This window comes from Leopardus geoffroyi, chromosome C3 (assembly GCF_018350155.1).
Source record: "Leopardus geoffroyi isolate Oge1 chromosome C3, O.geoffroyi_Oge1_pat1.0, whole genome shotgun sequence".
In the NCBI taxonomy this organism is placed as follows: domain Eukaryota; kingdom Metazoa; phylum Chordata; class Mammalia; order Carnivora; family Felidae; genus Leopardus; species Leopardus geoffroyi.
In genome coordinates this window covers 47,971,297-47,990,560 of record NC_059338.1, presented here as the reverse complement: position 1 = coordinate 47,990,560, position 19,264 = coordinate 47,971,297, and the positions used below count along the sequence as shown (strand labels likewise).

At 37.5% G+C, this 19,264-nt stretch overlaps 1 protein-coding gene and 1 pseudogene across 6 annotated transcripts in view; both read right to left on the bottom strand.

Moving 5' to 3' along the window:
* Positions 1–3,092: 3,092 nt before the first annotated feature.
* LOC123584990 overlaps positions 3,093–19,264 on the bottom strand; it is a 51,410-nt gene continuing 35,238 nt past the window's right edge. For 4 of the 6 annotated variants that reach the window (XR_006705827.1, XR_006705829.1, XR_006705828.1 and 1 more), the window contains one exon: positions 17,866–19,255. Coding sequence is in view for 1 of the 6 variants with exons in the window: in XM_045452716.1 (XP_045308672.1) it covers positions 3,132–3,259 (128 nt within the window). In the remaining 5 variants the exon portion in view is untranslated. Of the gene's footprint in view, positions 3,260–17,865; positions 19,256–19,264 lie in introns of those variants that run through there. The other 2 variants (XR_006705826.1, XM_045452716.1) reach the window with 1 other exon arrangement.
* On the bottom strand, positions 16,210–17,806 carry LOC123584991 (annotated as a pseudogene).

Below are 19,264 nucleotides of genomic sequence, written 5' to 3'. Positions count from 1 at the left end.
ATTTTACATCAGAAAAGCGTAGCCTTGTGCAGACCGAGCACTCTCTTCTCATCCTCAGAAATGCTCTGTATTTGCAGTCTCGTGGCCCCTTGCCACAGTTCCTTCTTCATACATTTTTATTAATAAGCCTCCAGCAAGGCCCCTCATGAGCTGAGCTCTCGAGTTCTTATGGGTGAGGACAGATGAACTAACATCTTGACACCACTTACTTCATTCTTATATCAAAACAACTTTCTAACCAACTTTTTCTTGGTCTTTGTCATAAACAAGTGGATTTGAAATAGTATCAAGCCAATACACAACCTCTACCCGGTGATTTCAAATCACTTCCACACTAATTAATACTAAGGGCCTAATGCCCAGTACAAATCTAAGCTCACAAAAATATGAGTCCACTCTGTGATTCACATATGAACTTAATCACACTCATTCATCTTTTGGGGGTTATTTTTACTCAGTGCACATTCTTGTACACCATAGTTTAATGACCAGTTTAAGCAACCATATTCCTAATATTATCAATAGAAATGTAAAGAACTCTCTACCATGGTACCATATCCAACTGCCAAATGAGTAAAAAACTTTCATAAACCACTCAACTTCCTTGACAAGCACATTTCCAAGTAGAGATTATTTTTATAAAGCTCCAGGGGGCACAAGCTTGCATAGTACTGTCAATTGCTATAACATCAGAATTCAAGCCTGTCATTATTTTAGGGATGCACATTTTTGTTCTTTTCAATTCCTGCAAAGTTATTTTGACTTTAGTAGTCTCATCTTCCAAATGTGCCATATTTGTCTTAAGTTTTCTAATGTATGATTTGCATTTATTAGTTTACTTTTAGTAGTCTACTTAGTAATTTAGTGTGAAATATTTCCCTGGTTATTTTAGTAGTTCTCTTCTTTTTAAAAAAATTTAATGTTTATTTTTGAGAGAGAGGGAGAGAGAGAGAGAGAGAGAGAGAGAGAGAGTGTTAGTGTGTGAGTGGGGCAGGGGCAGAGAGAGAGGGAGACAGAGAATCCAAAGCAGGCTCCAGGCTCCAAGCTATCAGCACAGAGTCTGATTCAGGGCTTGAACCCCCAACCCATGTGAGATCATGACCTGGGCCGAAGTCGGACACTTAACCAACTGAGCCACCCAGGCACCCCTAGTTCTCTTATCTTCTATTGACTATAGTTACATCTTTTTCCTTCTGTTTTTACATTCATTACCTGTTCTCATTTTACACATCTCAGCATGTTTCATGTTCCTTATTTCCCCCTTGACTCCAGTAAGTTAGGGTGAGGTTTGCCTTAGAGTGTATTATCCTGGTCCAGTTTCCCATATTATATATAACTGGTAGAGGAAGTGTCAAGGCCATAGCCACAGGTACTTGTACCATAGGTATAGCCAAAGTCTAGTAATAATAAAGGTATTTTTGTTTCATTCCAACAAATATCCCTAGGAATGTGTTTTCCTTCTATCATAAGGGGGCTTTCTATGTTCTCTAGGCTCCAATCTCCCTTTTGATATTGGGGATCTGTAAAAGTGTCATAATCTAATGTCATGTTCCCTCCTTTAAGTGCCAAGAGTCTAATTTCACAGTTGCCCAGAAATCACAGCCATTAAGATTTGCCATTAGTTGCCCAGAAGTCCAGCCATTTCTGGTTGGATTGTGTTATGTCAGACACGTAACAGTGTTTCAGGTGTACAATTGAGTGTTTCAGGTGTACAACAGTTCTATACATTACTTAGTGCTCATCATAAATGCCCTCTTAATCTTCTTTACCTGTTTCACCCATCCTCCCACCCACCTCCCGTCTCCATAGTTAAGGGTCTGTTTTTGGTTTGTCTCCTTTCTTCTCTGTTTTGTTTCTTAAATTCCACATATGAGTGAAATCACATGACATTTGTCTTTCTCTGATTTATTTCACTTAGCATTATACTCTCTAGATCCATCCATATTGTCGCAAATGGCAAGACTTCATTCTTCTTAATGGCTGAGTAATAGTCCATTGAATAATAGTCCATAAAGAAGTCCACACCTTCTTTATCCATTCATCCATTGATGGACACTTGGGTTGCTTCCATAATTTGGCTAATGTATATGATGCTGCAGTAAACGTGGTGCATGTATCTTTTAGAATTAGTGTTTTTATATTCTTTGGGTAAATACCCAGTAATGGAATTACTATGATAATTCTATTTTTAATTTTTTGAGGAACCTCCATGCTGTTTTCCACAGTGGCTTCACCAGTTTGCATTCCCACCAATAGTGCATGAGGGTTCCTTTTTCTCCACATCCTTGTCAACACTCGTTTCTTGTGTTTTTCATTTTAGTCATTCTGACAGGTGTGAGGTGGTATCTCATTGTAGTTTTGATTTGCATTTCCCTGATGATAAGTGATGTTGAGCAACTTTTCATGTGTCTGTTGACCACCTGTACGTCTTCTTCAGAGAACTGTCTTCATATCTTCTACCCATTTTTAATCTCATTGGGTTTTTCTCTTGGTGTTGACTTATATAAGTTCTTTATATATTTTTGATATTAACCTGCTGTTGGATATATAATTTGCAAATACTTTCTCCCATTCAGTTGATGGCTTTCATTTTGTTGATGGTGTCCTTCACAAAAGCTTTTTATTTTGGTGTAGTCCCAATAGTTTATTTTTGATTTTATTATGAACCTAGGTTTCCATATACTTGGGATATAAATCTGTGGTGTGAGATAGAAGCCTTGCATATACCATGAAGGATAATAAGTGTTATATGCTAAGTTTCCTATGTGTCCTCTATATACCTTACAATGTGTCCATGCTCTTTTAAAGTCTGAACGTAGAGTCCATGGATCTATTCATTTTCCAATAGGTCAATATTGATTAAATAGTGTAAATTGGGATTATAGTAAATCATCTATTTTGTCCTATTTATATTCAAAGATATAATTGCCCATTCTGTGTAGTCAGTATCTCCTCTTTTATGAAATACTAAATCACAAAGTAAATCAGGAATTAAGTTGGAGTTATTTCAACAGTCTCTACTACATATCCAATGTTTCATTCAACTTAGTAAGATATGATACGATATGCGATGTTACAATACCAACAGCCAGTTAGTAGTTCAGCCCAATCTTTATCCTCTAAGTCAGTGTCTAACGAGGGTATTGTTCAGGATCCTCCTTGACTCTTGTGGAGATTGAAGTGGAGGTTTCTACTTTTTCAGCTTCTCTAAGTATTTGGTTTCTCCACTGATTGAAGATTTCCCAGGGATTAGATGATGCTGATAGGAGAGAGTGGGGTGGAGAGATTGGGGTTAGTGATGCTGGTGATGTTGGTGATACTTATGAGTCCTCAGTTGCAAGAAGGTGACCAGAATGGTGATCCATGCAGGGAGTAGAGGATGTCACAGGCAATGCCATTGTATCGGACCAGAAAGCAGCAATCTAACCTGGAACTAACTTTGTGCAAATGCTATTACTGGAGCTGTTGAAGGGGTATCCATAGCTGCAATGAGAGTTGTATCCAATAGTAAGCAATAGGCAAAACATTATGGTCAGAGGTAGCATGCTGCACTAACACACTTAATAATTTTGATAGGATTAAAGATGCATCCTGGATTCATGTCTGCAAAATAAAGATAGTGTCCTATACATTTTTAATTCTTTCATATTGTTCTTGCCATTCAAGGAAATCTATAGTTATAACGGCTATTATTGCTAATATTTCTCCAAGCATGATCACCCTGCATCATGCTTGGCTAAACATTTGGCATCTGGAGTTGATACAATAAAAGATGGTGTTTTTCACGTCTGAAATTTTTCTAGAGGCATGATGGTATTTTCTTTAATTTGAGGTAATATGCATTTTCCTTCAGTCACCCAGTAGGTTTTATTAGTGTCAGGTGCTATTTTATTTTATTTATATACATAAATATATATATATATATATATATATACATATTTTATTTATATACATAGATTTTATTTTATACAGATTTTATTTATATACATAAATAATATATATTAAATATGTATATTTAATATATATTATTTAATAATTTAATAATTATTAATATATATTTAATATATTGAATATAAATATATAAAATATTTTATATATATTATATATATAAAATCACTTTTCCTTTTAATTTAAATTCTAGGTTGATAGTGCTAATGCTTGTCTTTGTGGGTGTCTGCAACATCAATTCAATAGGAGGTTTTCCATCCTTTCTATAGTTATGGTTTAGATATCTTACAGCTTCCTGATAGTTTTAGCCCAAGCTTTCATATTTAGATTGTTAGTAAGCAACCTAAGCCTTAGCTTGAGCAAGCCATTTTACGTTTCCAGAGGCAGTTGGGTTACAGGGTAAGTAGAAGTTCCATATTCTTCCTTGTTCCTTAGCACATTCTTGTCTCTGCTTTCCTGTGAAGTCTACGCCCTGATCTGATTTTACGATGGTTGCTAACCTAGCTAGCATCTAGGTTTCTAATACTTCAAGAGTGGATTTTTTAAAATCATTTTTTTCCTGCAAGTATAAGGTTCTCCTATTCTTGCCCATGTCCCTACAGTGGGGCATACATGTAGTTATACTCGGATATAGGCAAGTGTCCTGTATAATCAATTTGTATAATTTGGGAGGGTCTGTCAGCTTTGACTTTATCTGGACCCTTCATAACCTACAAGCTTTATACTTTGCAATCCTCACATTTAATTTGAATTTTGAGTTTTTTTGGTGGGTATATACATGTGTCTTTCTCTAACCATGTTCTACAGCTGTGTGTGCAGCATGACCTGGTTGGCGGTCTGCCCATGCAATGATCCTATCAACTGGTAATGTTCAGTTATATGTTGCATTGCCCTTCTTGTATATGTGTGGTTATGCTTTGAGTTGGTTTCTTCCTTAGCAATGAATCATTCTCCTTTTACATTTTTGGAATCTTTGCCTCTTTAGCTGTCCAAGTGAGTTTGTCTGCTTGGTTATTAAATTTGGGTACTTCAGCATTGTCCTTGTGATGTGCAGAGACATGTGTGGAAAATATGGAGATGTCAGCCAGTGCTATGTTCTGCCATATGTCCTTACCCCATATGTTCTTATTTCCCATTTTCCTGTCATTTCCCCAACATGTTCCTGACCAAAGAGCTGTTCCATTAGCTACTGCCCATGAGTCTGAGGAAAGATATACCTCATTCTGATTTTCATTATCAGATTATTCAATCACCTATTTTATGACTACTTGTTGAATATATTGTGTTGATTCTCCTCAGCCTGATTGTGTCAGGTTAGACCATCACTAGTCCTGAAGGCCACAGGCTGCCCACATAATTCAGATGGTGTCATGAAGGTGATCCATTTATAAATCATGCATTGTTGAGTTCCATAGACCAGGGTGCTCTCCATTGCCCAATTGCTTGATCTTGGATAGGCTTACCCCTTGAAAATTATGGCACTATTATTGGCTTTGCTGAAATTTCCTCAGTTCACACCAAGGGTTGACCCTTCATCCATAAATTTCCTGCTCAGAAATATACCATTTCCACATTAACAGTTGATGGTCAGGAGTATTTTACCCTCTTTGTCAGGGGTCCACTTTATCCATTCCAGAATAGGCTGTTGAAATTTAAGTTAACTAGTGTGTTATCTATTAGTGGCTATGTATTTTTTAAAAATTTGGGGGCACCTGGGTGGCTCAGTCGGTTAAATCTGACTTTGGCTCAGGTCATGATCTCACAGTTCGTGAGTTCAAGCTCTGTGTCATGCTCTTTGCTGACAGCTTGGAGCCTGGAGTCTGCTGTGGATTCTGTGTCTCCCTCTCTGTCTGCCCCTCCCCACTTACACTCTATCTTTCTCTCTCTCCAAAGTGAATAAACATTACAAAAATTAAAAATTTTTAACATTTATTCATTTTTGAGATACAGAGAGAGAGTGTGAGTGGGGAGGGGCAGAGAGAGAGAGAGACACAGAATTCAAAGCAGGCTCCAGGCTCTGAGATGTCAGCACAAAACCTGATGTGGGGCTCGAACCCATGGACCACGAAATCATGACCTAAGCTGAAGTCAGACAGCTAACCGACTGAGTAGTGGCTCTGTATTTTGTGGCCTTAGAGAGTGAGCATTTCAGTTGGTTGGTATATGTTCTTGGACCATGGAAACCTCTTAGTCCAAAATGAAGTTGGGTAAGATTTTAGGTCCTGCATTGTTTCAGTCCACAGTGACTATTCTGTAAACTCTTATGAGTATAGGCACTCTATATTTAGAGTCCTCATTAGTTTGTGCCAGTATGTTAAGAAGTTTTGACAGCATTTTTCAAATAAGGCTGCCTCTTGAGTCTGTCCATCTAAATTCCCTACTCTCGTTATTTCACAAATGTGTCTTAATCTAATCCCTATATGTGGTACGTGCTGTTTCCGGTATTCAAATAGTTCTGTCAGGTTCTGAGCTGCTTCTTTTGTGGTAGGAGTTGGTTTGCAATCTGTCTTATTTATGATTGGATTTGGTATTTTTCTCCCTGTAGAGGACCAACTTAAGCCTAGAAATTTTATAGTAGTGTGGGGTGCTTGGCCATTACTTGGGTCAATTGTCCATCCTCTGAGTGTAAGGAATTTATTTAACTCTATTGTGACGCTAGTCTATTCTTGCAAGTTATCACCATAAATATGTCCTCAATATAGGAAATGCTAATCTGTATATATGTGGTGTTTTTCATGAAAGGCCTGGATGTCTTGTGTTAGATGGTTGGAGGCTATTACTGGGCTATTGTGGTACCCTAGTGAACTAATATTTTCTGCCTTCCTATGTGAATGCAGTCATGAATTGGCTCTCCTCATCATCTGGAATAGCAAAGAACATGTCAGATAAGTCTATCATTAAGTAATCAGTTCCAGATCCAGTGATGATAATATTTATGTTAGCACCTATATTCAGGAGTGCTCCCTCAATTTGGGGAGAGGGTTGGTTTAAATTCCTAAAATTTTCTGTAAATCTATATGATCCACCTGGCTTTTTAACAGGCCAGATTGGATTAGTATATGGTGAAATAGTAGGTGCAATAGTTTATTTAGGAGTTACTGGATGTTTTCCTTGATTTTTTTTTTTTTGTATGTCCTATTACCTCCATTCCAAGAACATTTTCTTAATTGGGATCTATAAGGTATTTAGCAGTAATGGGTGGTCTGTCATCAATTCTTAAGAATCTATGTACCCATGTCCTGGGGGTTAATTTTCCTCCTAATCCTTCAACTAGTCCCTTTTTATTGTTAAAGAGTTTGCTAAATTTGTAGGATATCCTTGTATCATTGTTACTTGAGATGCAGTATCTAACAACATGCTAGTATATATAGAACTTTTACTTACAAAAAGGGTTTTTATTGTTATGGCCAATGTAACATACAGGTCAGATTGTCTCTGGCTTGAGCCAAGGGACCGAGACTGCTGAGTCTCTCTGGGAGACTCATGGGGTTTGCTCTTCTTTGGCTATCAGTGGTTTGCTTATTAATGGAATTAGGTTTTCTATGGGAGTTAGTGTGTATAATAAATGAGTTAGCAAGCCTATATTTGGGTTTATTTTCTATAAGTTTATTTTACTCTAAAAGGTTTGTTTCCATTTCTTTGCCACTGTATATAGTTTTGAGGTTTCAAATGGGTTTCTATTTTTATAGTTGTTTTAAATGGTGGTAGTCTAAATGGTTTAGGTTGCCAAAAGTGCCTTGTAGATTTAGGTCTATGTTTTCTATTCTGATTTGGTCTATTTACGTTAGGTGTTGGCCTCTTTGTCTATATACACAAGTGTTAAAGCCATAACCTGTATCTTGACTCAGTTCCTCGGCTGATCTTATCAAGCCAATTAGTTCTCTTGTGTCTCTGGCACCTGCAAATACTGTAAATGATGCCGTTCTATTGTGTGGGGGCACAGATTTTAGACTGACCTTTAAAATTTTTCTGTTGTTTCCACATATAGCAGTGAGGATGTCTGTCCTCTATCTTAAATCATATTTAATAGTCCTAATTTCATTATTGTATTAGTAGTTTCCCCTGCTGTTTTCCATGAAAAATGTTTTAAGGGATAATACATTAGGTATAGGCCATCTTAATTTCCAGATTGCTGCTACCCAAGATCTTTTAAACATAGTATTATTTTGTCCAAATGCTCTAAGGTGTCGATTCAATTTAGCATCAGTGGTGACAGCTCCAAGTTGTACAATCTCTGCTCCTGTAAGGACCATGTTTTTTCTTCAGGTCAAAAATCTAATAGCCAGTGGGTTTCTGTGTCCATTTAAATTTGTTGGAATTCTAACTTTTGTCATTTCTTCTCTGGTATAAGCTTGCTCTTCAGTGCATCTGATTGGTTCCATTTTCTCATTTGTTGTAGTTTTGTCTGTCTTTATGGGCCTGGCTTCTAGTTATTTAAAGTTACTGGGGCCAAAAGGGTTAAAATAATCCTCATCCTCAGGTAGATTGGTGCCTTTAGGATTAGGAGGTGCCTTTTTCCTTAAGAGGAAAAGGATCTGGGTTTCTTTCTACTCTGGAGATCACTTTTTGTGCAGGCACGTTTTCTTTCTGCCTATTGGCATCTATGTTACTTAATGTTCCTAAAAAGGGTACTGGGATGTCTTCCTGAGTTGCTCTTTTTAATATAGAATATAACTCCCTGGGTTGGGTGATCAGGCCAATATCTGGAATTTCCTTAATTTTAAGTTTTGTCTGGACTGTCTTCAATAGTTCTCCAGGGATCCTCAGAAATTAATATATAAAAAATTCGACCCCTAAACCACCTCTTAGGTGATTTTGGTAAAGCTAGTGAGTGAGGCATATTAATTATTGGCCTCCTGTTGCTCACACCTGTGTTTTAAATAGGTTTTATTGTAGAAACCTGCTGTTGGGGTGCAAACAGGGTATGTGTGGGCAATGTAGGTCATGATAGCCAGGCACCTACTGTAGAAAGTTTCGGCAGAAGCCTGGTCACAGGAGCAGGCTTTTGGGGGTACAAGTCATCTGCCTAACTTCAAGCCCTAATGTATGTGTAGTCCGTCTGGGGAAGAGCTGGAGGAAACTGGACTGCCTTGCCAGGGTCCTGACAGGAAGACTGGCAGGTGTAGCCTCTAAAAAGGGACACCTGGGAGCTTTCATTCCTGAACTCCAGAATTCATCAGGAAGCCAGTCCAAATAGAGACTGAATGTCACCAGTTTAAAGGCGATGCCTCCTCTGCCCAGGAGGGGATATAGGTGTTTGGGGATCAGATGGTTCTCCATAGGTCTGGGGGGCCTGGGATTCCCAAAAGCTGGCTGACAGATGCATACTATGCACGCATGGCCTGTGCAGGCCATGATAGCTGGGGAGCTGGAAGAGTGTTAAGTGTCAGGAGTACATATTCCTCCTAAAGGCAGATCTGGAGGAATATGAACTGCCTCGCCAGGGCACCGCCAGGCAGGCTGGTCAGGGTACCTTTCATTAAGAGATACTTGGGAGCACTGATTATTGGTTTTTGGGAGGAAATTTTTTTCTTTACCCTTCAATAGTCTTCTAACTGATCTAAGAAAGATTAATAGGAGAAAAAAACCTCTGAAGTTTTATGTGTATACAGAGGCCTGATGATGAAATTAAGACCCAAAACATGACCACGTCATGCTTATGTTTTATTCAAAGAAACATAAATCTGTAATTGACAGGACAAACAAAATTTATATTCTGGAGCTTAGTGAAGAATTCTAAACAGGATTTGGGCTGAAGAAGTAAAGTATTTTGATTACACAGCCTTCTTGGTTCTGAATTCCCTAGCTCTGATGGTTAGGATGTCTCTTTTATGTGGTATGGGGAGAGTGCCTCTCACATGGGAGATATATTTCTTGCTGTTTGGAGATAAAGGAGTGCCAGAGTGTTCTTCATACAGTAGCCAGTTTTTAGTAACTTTAAATAAAAAAATAATCAGTATGTCAAAGGGGCACATTTGTGGGGGGATGGTGGGCAGCCGGCCTTTAGCTATGGTTTCCTCCTCTGAAACGTCCCTGGAAGTTTTGCAAACTAAAATCTAAGGTTTTGCATACTAAAATTGGTAGACTGTTCCTCTCGTTGAACCCGTCTCTTTGTCCTGACAATAGGTCAGTTCAGTTAAACTCATTTCAGGAGGCAGTGTGCAGATGTTTTCTCAAAGTTAGGCCTGTGGTTCAAGTAATCAGTAATACTTAATCTGATTAAATAAGAGTCATTTCAATGGAAACAAAATAAAACACTGGCTAAAGACTGGAACACATTATAAGTCAATTTCTAAATTATGAGGGTAGCCAGTTGAGATGATTTCCAGATGTGAGGATCAAAGTATTTTTATAGGGAGTGAAGGCAGGCAATGGCATGCTGGTAGATTTTTTTTTTTTTTTTTGGTGTTTGAATGTCTGGTGATTTTTGTTAGTGGCCACAAAGTGGCTGCCAGCACCAAGAGTATTCATACATGAAGCTGTTGTGGTTATTTCTCTAAAGTTTATATAAAGTCATTCATATTCAGGTTGAAAGGCTTCAAGAAAAAGGGAAGTTTTAGTTTTCAATGATTTCAAGTCAAAAGGATAGGAGAAAATTGGAAAAATTAATTTGAAGAGTTGTATCCAGACTTTAGAAGAAACTAGAGTAATTCAGGATCAAGTCTAGCTTACAGGTAGAAATCAAAACCTTAATAATAGTGAGCAGAATTAGAATCTGATATCCAAAAGTATGTATTATAGTTTCAATTGAAATGTAATTTTTCTCTCTATAATTACTCTCATTTCTACCAATAATAGGAAGACTAATTTGTTTGCAAATGAACTCCAGTTTCAATAAATCTAGCTTGCTTATTTATACAAGTGCAACAAGAATAGCAATCGATCATATATGCACTTTAAAAATCTGCTTGGCTGGAACTTTTCATAAGGAATCCCAGACTGACGTTTTAAAAGCCTCTTGAGACGAAGAGGCCAAGTCAACTACTTGCCATCATACTCTACCTGCGGTACTTGATGTTTGGGTTAATTCCTGTCTTCTTGAGTTCTCTCAAAATATCCTGAGTTTCCTACACCTGCTAGGAAGTGACCTTCATTCATCTGGTAAAGCCGCTGGGATCCCTGTAAGCAAGGTATCAGGCCAATATTTCCAAGGAGTTTTATTGGCTTCAGAAAGTCAATCTGACTTAAAGCTGTCTGGCCATATCTCAGTCTACGCATGTCTCTCTCAAATAGGACATTCAAGTCAAAGCCTTGATAACATAACCAATCTTACCAATTGTGTCCTGTCACAGAGACTAGATTCTTATTGAACACATGCAAATAAATATATTGCCCTGAAAATATAAAAATACTCCCTGGGAGTTTCTGATTCTAGAGGGATCAGGTAGGGAGAAAAAGATAAATGTTTCAATCCTGCTTACAAAGGTATAATTACCAAATTAGTATAAGTAATAATTACTTAAGAGGAGAGGTTTTTGTATATTTGGAAAAGATGAAAGACCCAGTAATATTTCAAGCAAAACATCATAAAAAAGTACAATTATCCTCCTCAGTTTGTTCAGTACTGTGCAACTGATTTTGATTTTTTGTTAGCAGTTGTGTGAAGCTGTCAGTTTCTTCATTAGAGTTCTATAAATCCTTACACAATTCAATGGTATGCTCTTAAGGTTATTAGAGACCTGTATTCTATAGTACCTCTCAGAATCTTTCCTTTGAATCTCTTTCAAAATGAAGCACTTTTGTAAAAATAATTCTTTATCAAAATAAAAGAAGAATTCTCTAAATTACAAAGAGTCTCAACAAATGGCAATGGTCAAAGATCTGATTTAAGTTCATTATAATGCAACAAATAAGGAAATTTGGTTATTTCTGCGATATACAGCATTTCAAGATAGTACCTAGAATTATAAGTGATAACATGGATAGTATCAGAATTCCAGGAGTTTCATTCAATTTATAGAATACTTATTTTAGTAACCCATATTTACACAAATACAATTTAAGAAGGTTTAGCAACTCTTATTTGACATTGCTTCCCATGTGATTTCACATACCTAATTTATTTAATCTCTCCTTTATGAGGAGAGTAAGTATTGTGAATCGTTCCAGGGACTTGCTGAAAAATTTCAAAGATAGCTTGTGGTCAAAAGACTTCATCTAAAATTTTTCTTAATGTTTATTTTTGAGAGCGAGCAAACGAGAGCAAGAGCGTGAGCAGAGGAGGGGCAGGGAGAGAGAGGGAGACAAAGGATCCGAAGCAGGCTCCAGGCTCTGAGCTGTCCTCACGGAGCCTGACGCAGGGTTTGAACCCACAGACCAGGAGATCATGACCTGAGCCAAATTCGGACGCTTAACCGTCTGAGCCACCCAGAAGACTTCACTGTTGAACTTAGTTTTGAGAAGTTTGTCAAAAAATATCAAAAGGTGTGGAAATTTGATAGGATCACAGATCACTATGAACCGAAGACTTCACAAGTAAATACAGAAAGTTAAATTGTTATAAAAATTCTTAGCTCTTTTAATATTAAATAGACTCAGATTTTTAAAAGTAACCAAACATTTGATAAAGATAAAGCATAGAACATTTGCTTTCTAGGTAGATGACACTGTTAAAGAAAAATCTCTGTTTACAATTTCTTATTCAAATCAGACCAGTAATCTAAGAACACTTTGGTCTTTTAACAGCAAGACAACAACAAAACCCACAAATTTTAGTTTTGTACCAGCTTACTTTCTAAATTGACACATAGTGTTACACTCATTTCAGGTGTACAACAGTGATTGGACAACTCTATGTCATGCTATGCTCCCCACACGTGTGGCCACCATCTGTCATCATACAATGCTATTACAATGCCACTGACTATACTTCCTATGCTGTGCCTTTTATCCCCATGACTTATTTATTCCATAACTGGAAGCCTGGGTCTCCTGCTCCCCCTTCCTCTTTTTGCCCATTCCCCACCGCCCTTTCTGGCAACCATCATTTTGTATGCTGCATTTATGCTTCCGTTTCTGCTTTTTGTTCACTTAGTCATGTCTTTTCTTTCTACATTCCACATATAAGTGAATTCATGCGGTATTTGTATTTCTCTGACTTATTTCACTTAGTATAACATCTTCTGGGTCCATCCATGTTGTCACAAATAGCAAGATTTCATTCTTTTTTTGTGGATGAGTAATAATATACTACATGTTCTTTATTCATGCATCTACCAACAGACACTTGGGTTTCTCCCGAATCTTGACTAGTGTAAAAAATGCTGCATTAAATATAGGAGTGCATATATCTTTTCCAGTTAGTGTTTTTATTTTCTTTGGGTAAAGACTGGATCATATGGTCTTTTTATCTTTAATATTTTAAGGAATCTCCATACTGGTTCCCACAGTGGCTGCACCAATTTTGTTCCCACCAACAGTGCATGAGAGTTCCTTTTTCTCCACATCCTAACATTTCTTTTTGATTCTACCATTCTGATAGGTACAAGGTGATATCTCATTGTGGTTTTGATTTGCATTTTACTGATGATTAGACACATTTAGCATCTTTTCATGTATCTGTTGGCCACCTGTATGTCTTTTTTGGCAAAAATGTCTATTCAGGTCCTCTGCCCATTTTTAAATCAGATTTTTTTTTAGTGTTGAGTTGTATGAATTCTATATATATTGTTGATATTAACCCTTTATTGGATATATAATGTGCAAATGTCTTCTATTTAGTATATTGCCTTTTCATTTGTTGGTTTCTTTCACTGTGAAAAAGCTTTTCATTTTTGTGTAGTCCCAATAATTTGTTGTTTTTGTTTTGTTTTCTTTTTTTTTTTTTTTTTTGTTTTGCTTTTGTTTCCCTTACCTGAGAAGACATATCTACAAAAATGTTGCCAAGACTGATGTCAAACAGATTAGTGCCTGTGTTCATTTCTAGGATTTTATGGTTTCAGGTCTCACAGTTAGGTCTTTAATTCATTTTCAGTTTATTTTTAGGTATGGTGTAAGAAAGCAGTCCAGTTTAATTATTTTGCATGTTGCTGTCCTGTTTTCCCAGCACCATTTATTGAAGAGACTGTCTTTTCCCCATTTTATATTCTTATCTCCTTTGTCATAAATTGACCATATAAATGTGGGTTTATTTCTTGGCTCTCTGTTCTGTTTCATTGATATATGTGTCTATTTTTGTGCCAGTAACATACTGTTTTGACTACTACAGCTTTGTAGTAGGTCTTGACATCTGGGATTGTGATATCCATTTTTTTCTTCTTTTTCAATATTATTTTGGCTATTCAAGGTTTTTTTGTGGCTTCGTACAAATTTTAGGATTATTCTAGTTCTGTGAAAAAATGTTTGTATTTAATGATCCTTTTAATGTATTGTTGAATGTGGTTTGTTAATATTTTGTTGGGTATTTTTGTGTCTGTTCATCAGGGATATTGGTCTGTAGTTTTCTTTTTTTGTAGTGTCTTTGTCTGGTTTTGGTATCAGGGTAATGCTGGTCTTATAGAATGAATTTGGAAGATTTTCTTTCCTTTTATGTGTTTTTGAATACTTTGAGAAGAATAGTTATTAAATCTTTAAGTGTTTGGTAGAATTCACTTGAAGCCACCTGGTAATGGACTTTGTGATAGTTTTTCAATTACTGATTCAATTTCATTACTAGTAATTGATCTATTCAGATTTTTTGTTTCTTTCTGATTCAATTTTAGAAGATTGTATGTTTCCGGGAATATTCAGTTCTATGTTGTCCAATTTGTTGGCATGTAATTTTTATAGCAATCTCTTATAATCCTTTGTATTTCTGTCGTGTTATTACTACTTCATTTCTGATTTTATTTTTTTCACCTTTTTTTTTGATGAGTCTGGCTAAAGGTTTATCAATTCTATCTTTTCAAAGAATCAGCTGTTTTCATTGATCTTTTAAAAATTGTTTTTCTAGTCTATTTCATTTATTTTGCTCTGATCTGTATTATCTCCTTCCTTCTACTAACCTTAGGATTTGTTTGTTCTTTTTCTAGTTCCTTTAGGTATAAGGTTACATGGTTTATTTGGGATTTTTCTTGTTTCTTGAGGTGGGACTGTATCCTTTTATAAGTATACTTTGCTCTTAAAATTGCTTTTGCAGTGTTCCAAAGATCTTGAACTGTTGTTTTCATTTTCATTTATTTCCATGTATTTATTTCCTCTTTTAATGTTTTCATTGACCCCTTGTCATTTAGTAGCATATTGTTTCCACATATTTGTGTTTTTTTCATTTTTTTTCCTTGTGATTGATTTCAAGTTTCATACTCTTGTGGTCAGAAAAGATGTGTCATATAATTTCAGTCTTCTTAAATGTATTGAGATTTGTTTTGTGGTCTAATATGTGATCTCTCCTGGAGGATGTTCCATGTGCACTGGAAAAGAATGTGTATTCTACTGCTTTAGGATGAAATGTTTTGTCTATCTTAAAGTCAATCTGGTCTAATGTGTCACTCAAAGACACTGTTTCTCATTGATTTCTGCCTGGACAGTATATCCATTGATGTAATTGGGATGATAACGTCCCCTAGTATTTTGTATTACTACCAATTTCTCCCTTTATGTCTCTTAATATTTACTCTATTTAGGTACTCCAATGTTGAGTGCATATTTACAATTATTATATTTTCTTGTTGGATTGATCCCTTATTATGTAATGCCCGTGTCTCTTGTTTCAGTCTTTGTTTTAAAGTGTATTTTGTCTGGTATAAGTATTGCTACCTTGGTTTTTTGGTTTTTTTCCCTTTCATTTGCATGAAATATCTTTTTCCATCCTTTTACTTTCACTGTGTAGGTGTCTTAGGTCTGATGGAGTCTCTTGTAGGCATCAGATAGGTGAGACTTGATTGTTACTCCCCCTTCCATCACCCTATGTCTTTGATTTGAGCATTTAGACTATTAACATTTAAAGTCATTATTGATAGATATGTACTTACTGCTATCGTGTTGTTTTCTGGCTTCTTTTGTGTGTGTGTGTGTGTGTGTGTGTGTGTGTGTGTGTGTGTAGATCTGTATTCCTTTCTTTTATTGCTCTTTCCTTGTGATTAATTTCTGTAGTGTCCTGTTTGGTTTTCTTTCTCATTTTTTTGTGTATCTATTAGAAGTTTGGAGTTTGTGGTTACTGTGAGATTTATATATAACATTCTAACTTTATAGCAGTCTATATTAAATTGATGGTCACTTAAGTTTGAACACATTCTAAAAGAACATTTTTACTACCCTTCCATGTTTTATGTGTCTGTTGTCATATTTTACATAATTTTACTCATAATTTTCTTCTAATTATGGCCTTTTCTTTTTTCCTTAAAGAACTCCTTTAACTTTTGCTTGTCTGGGAAACTCTACCTCTCCTTCACTTCTGAATGGTAACTTCGCTGGGTGTTCTTAGTTGTAGATTTGTTTCTTCCAGCTCTTTGAATATGTCATGCCACCCCCTTCTGGCCTGCAAAGTTTCTTCTGAAAACAATCAGCTGGACAGCCTTATAGGGTTTCCCTTGAACATAACTTTTTGCTTCTCACTGCTTTTAAAATTCTCTATCTTTAACCTTTGACCTTTTTTTTAATTGGGCAAAGAACTTTATTAACCTTGTTTCAAACTTTACTTCCAGGCTTCTTCAGCTTAATTAGCTGCAAAGAATGAATCGTGTGTAAGTCAAAACTGAACAGAGCTGCAATGTCCAAGGGGCTTGGGTTTAAAAATATTAGCTATCTATATTAATTTTATCAGAGCCATAAACAAAATTTTAAAAAGCAGTCATAATACAAAATGGCAGCTCCCAGTCACTCCAAGTTTTATTTTCTTCAGAAGTTGACTCAAGTCAGTTTGCTTCATTCTTGGAAGATTCATCAAAATTCTCCATAAGATCTGGAACTTTATCATCATCATCCTCTCCTGTAGCAAGTGGCCCTTTTCTAGCTACACGTTGTTTGCACAGCACTTCAGCCAGTCTTCTTAGACTAGTCAGACTGTCCACGCCAAGTTGGTTTAAGATACTGGGTAGCATTTCTGTCAGCTGCTCTGTCTCAGCGTGGCCTGTAATTGTGAAAGTGCCAGGGTTGCCTGAACTTCGGGTTGTTAAAGTAGATCACTGCACCTTGGTTTGTGAACACATTCAATTCTTCAATACCAGAGATATTGTTTACCCCTAACTTTTTTAAGGAAAACTGAAGTTTTTTTTTTTGTTTTGTTTTGTTTTTTTGTGTCATCTGCTGTAGCCATTCTATGAACCACCTTCTTCTTTCAGTGAGCAGCTCCCTTTCCACCAATGCACACTTTGCTTGCAGTTTGGCGACTTTCTCCTGGTTCATGATAGTTTCTTTCATCTTGCTGGAGTGGAAATAGGACCCGGGGTTGGCACTCAGGGGTCTTGGGTGGACCAGTTGGGATCAGGTACACACAGGGACACAAGATGGCCTAACTTTTGACATTTTAATTATTATGTATGTTGGTGTGGAGGCTCTTGAATTCATCTTGTTTAGAACTCTGTTCTTCCTGAATCTGGATGTGTTTTCTTCCTCAAATTTGGGAAGTTTTCAGCTATTATTTCTTAAAATACATTTTCTGCCTCTTTTTCTCTCTTCTCTGTCTGGGACCCCTATAATGTAAATGTTTGTTTACTTGATGTTGTCCAAGAGATCCTTTATCCTCATTAAAAAAAATTTTTTTTTTTTTTCCTTTTTACTGTTCAGCTTTGGAGTTTTCATTACTCTGACTTCAGATCACTGGCCCATTATTCTGCATCTGCTAATGTACTGTTGATTCCCTCTAGAGTACTTTTATTTCAGTTATCGTGGTCTTCAACTCTGATTAGTTCCTTTATGTTTTCCATCTTTTTGTTGAAGCTCTTACTCAGTTCTTCCATTCTTTTCTCCAGTCCTGTGAGCATCTTTATAATCATTACTTTAAATGTCTTCTCAGGCATGTTGCTTATCTCCATTTCATTTAGTTTTATTTCTGAGGCTTTGTCTTGTTCTTTCATTTGGAGCACATTCTTCTATCCCTTCATTTTGCTGGACTTTCTGTGTTTGCTTCTTTGAATTAGATGGAACAGCTACTTCTCTTAAACTTGAGAACGTGGTCTTGTGTATGGTCAACCCCTATGTAGATTATGTGTGCCTGGTGACTTTGGCTGGTTGGCTGGAACTGTGGCTGGTATGGGGGTCCTGGGGTATACCATCCTGGGCCTGTCCTGGTGGGATGGCCACAGCTGATGTGGGCATGAGATTGGTGGTCCCAGGGTTCTCTGTGCAGAGGGTGCCCTGGAAGGATGGATAAAGTTGAAATGGGTGCAAGCTGGGGTGTCCTGGGGTGCTCAGCAAAAGGGGTGCCCTGGTGGGGCAGCGGAAGCAGAGGCAGGCCTAAGCTGGGAGGTCCCAGAGTGCTCTGCACCAGAGATGCCCTACAAGTCATCTGGAGCCAAAGTGGTATGGTTCTGGAGTGTTCTGGCATGCTTTACCTCTCTGTCACCTTGGTGACATGGCTGGAGCTGTAGTAAACACTGCCCAGGGCTAGGCTGGTGTGCACTGCACTGGGGACACTTTACTGAGATGACTGGGACAGGTGTGGGCTAGGGGCTCCAGGCCCATGAGGTGGTAGGCCAGCCGAGACACCTGGACGCTGCTTCCATCCTTTCTACCAAGGTGGAGAAGGAACATAAACGGTGGTACTCGCCAGCCCCTCTGACCCAGGGTTCCAACCACTCTCTTTCCATCTGGCAGAGTTCTAGGGCTGGATCTTCTACATTCTAGCTGCTCTTGAAACCACAGCTTTTCTGTCAGTACCCAGGGGACCTGGGGCTGGTATGTGGTAGGGGCCCAGGGTTCACTGAGGACATAGAAGGACAGCTATGGCTCTGGACGCTGCTTCCATCTGCGTTATCAGGGTGGCTGGGGAATGTAAACCAAGGTGCTCAGCAGCCTGTTGGACCCACAGAGTTCCAGAACACCCCTCATCACAGGGCAGGGTTCTAGGGCTAGTTCCTTTATATTCCAGTTGATCTTTTGAACTGCAGGTTTTTTGTTTTTTGGTTTTTTTCTGTGCCCCAGGCAAACAGATCTGTTCATAATCCCTTGGGTTCTATTCCTCCTTGCTGCAATCTATAGCATCAAAGTGAGAGTTCCTTTCTTCCAGTGTCTCCATCTTTCCTGCCCTTCTCTCAGTCTTTGTGCAGGAGCTTCTCAGCCCTCAGTTTTTCAGAGGGAATTACTCTAGAAATAGGTGTATATTTGGTGTGTCTGCGGAGGAGGTGAGTTCAGGATCTTACATCACAATCTTAAACCAGAGCCTGTAAATTCACTAAAAAAA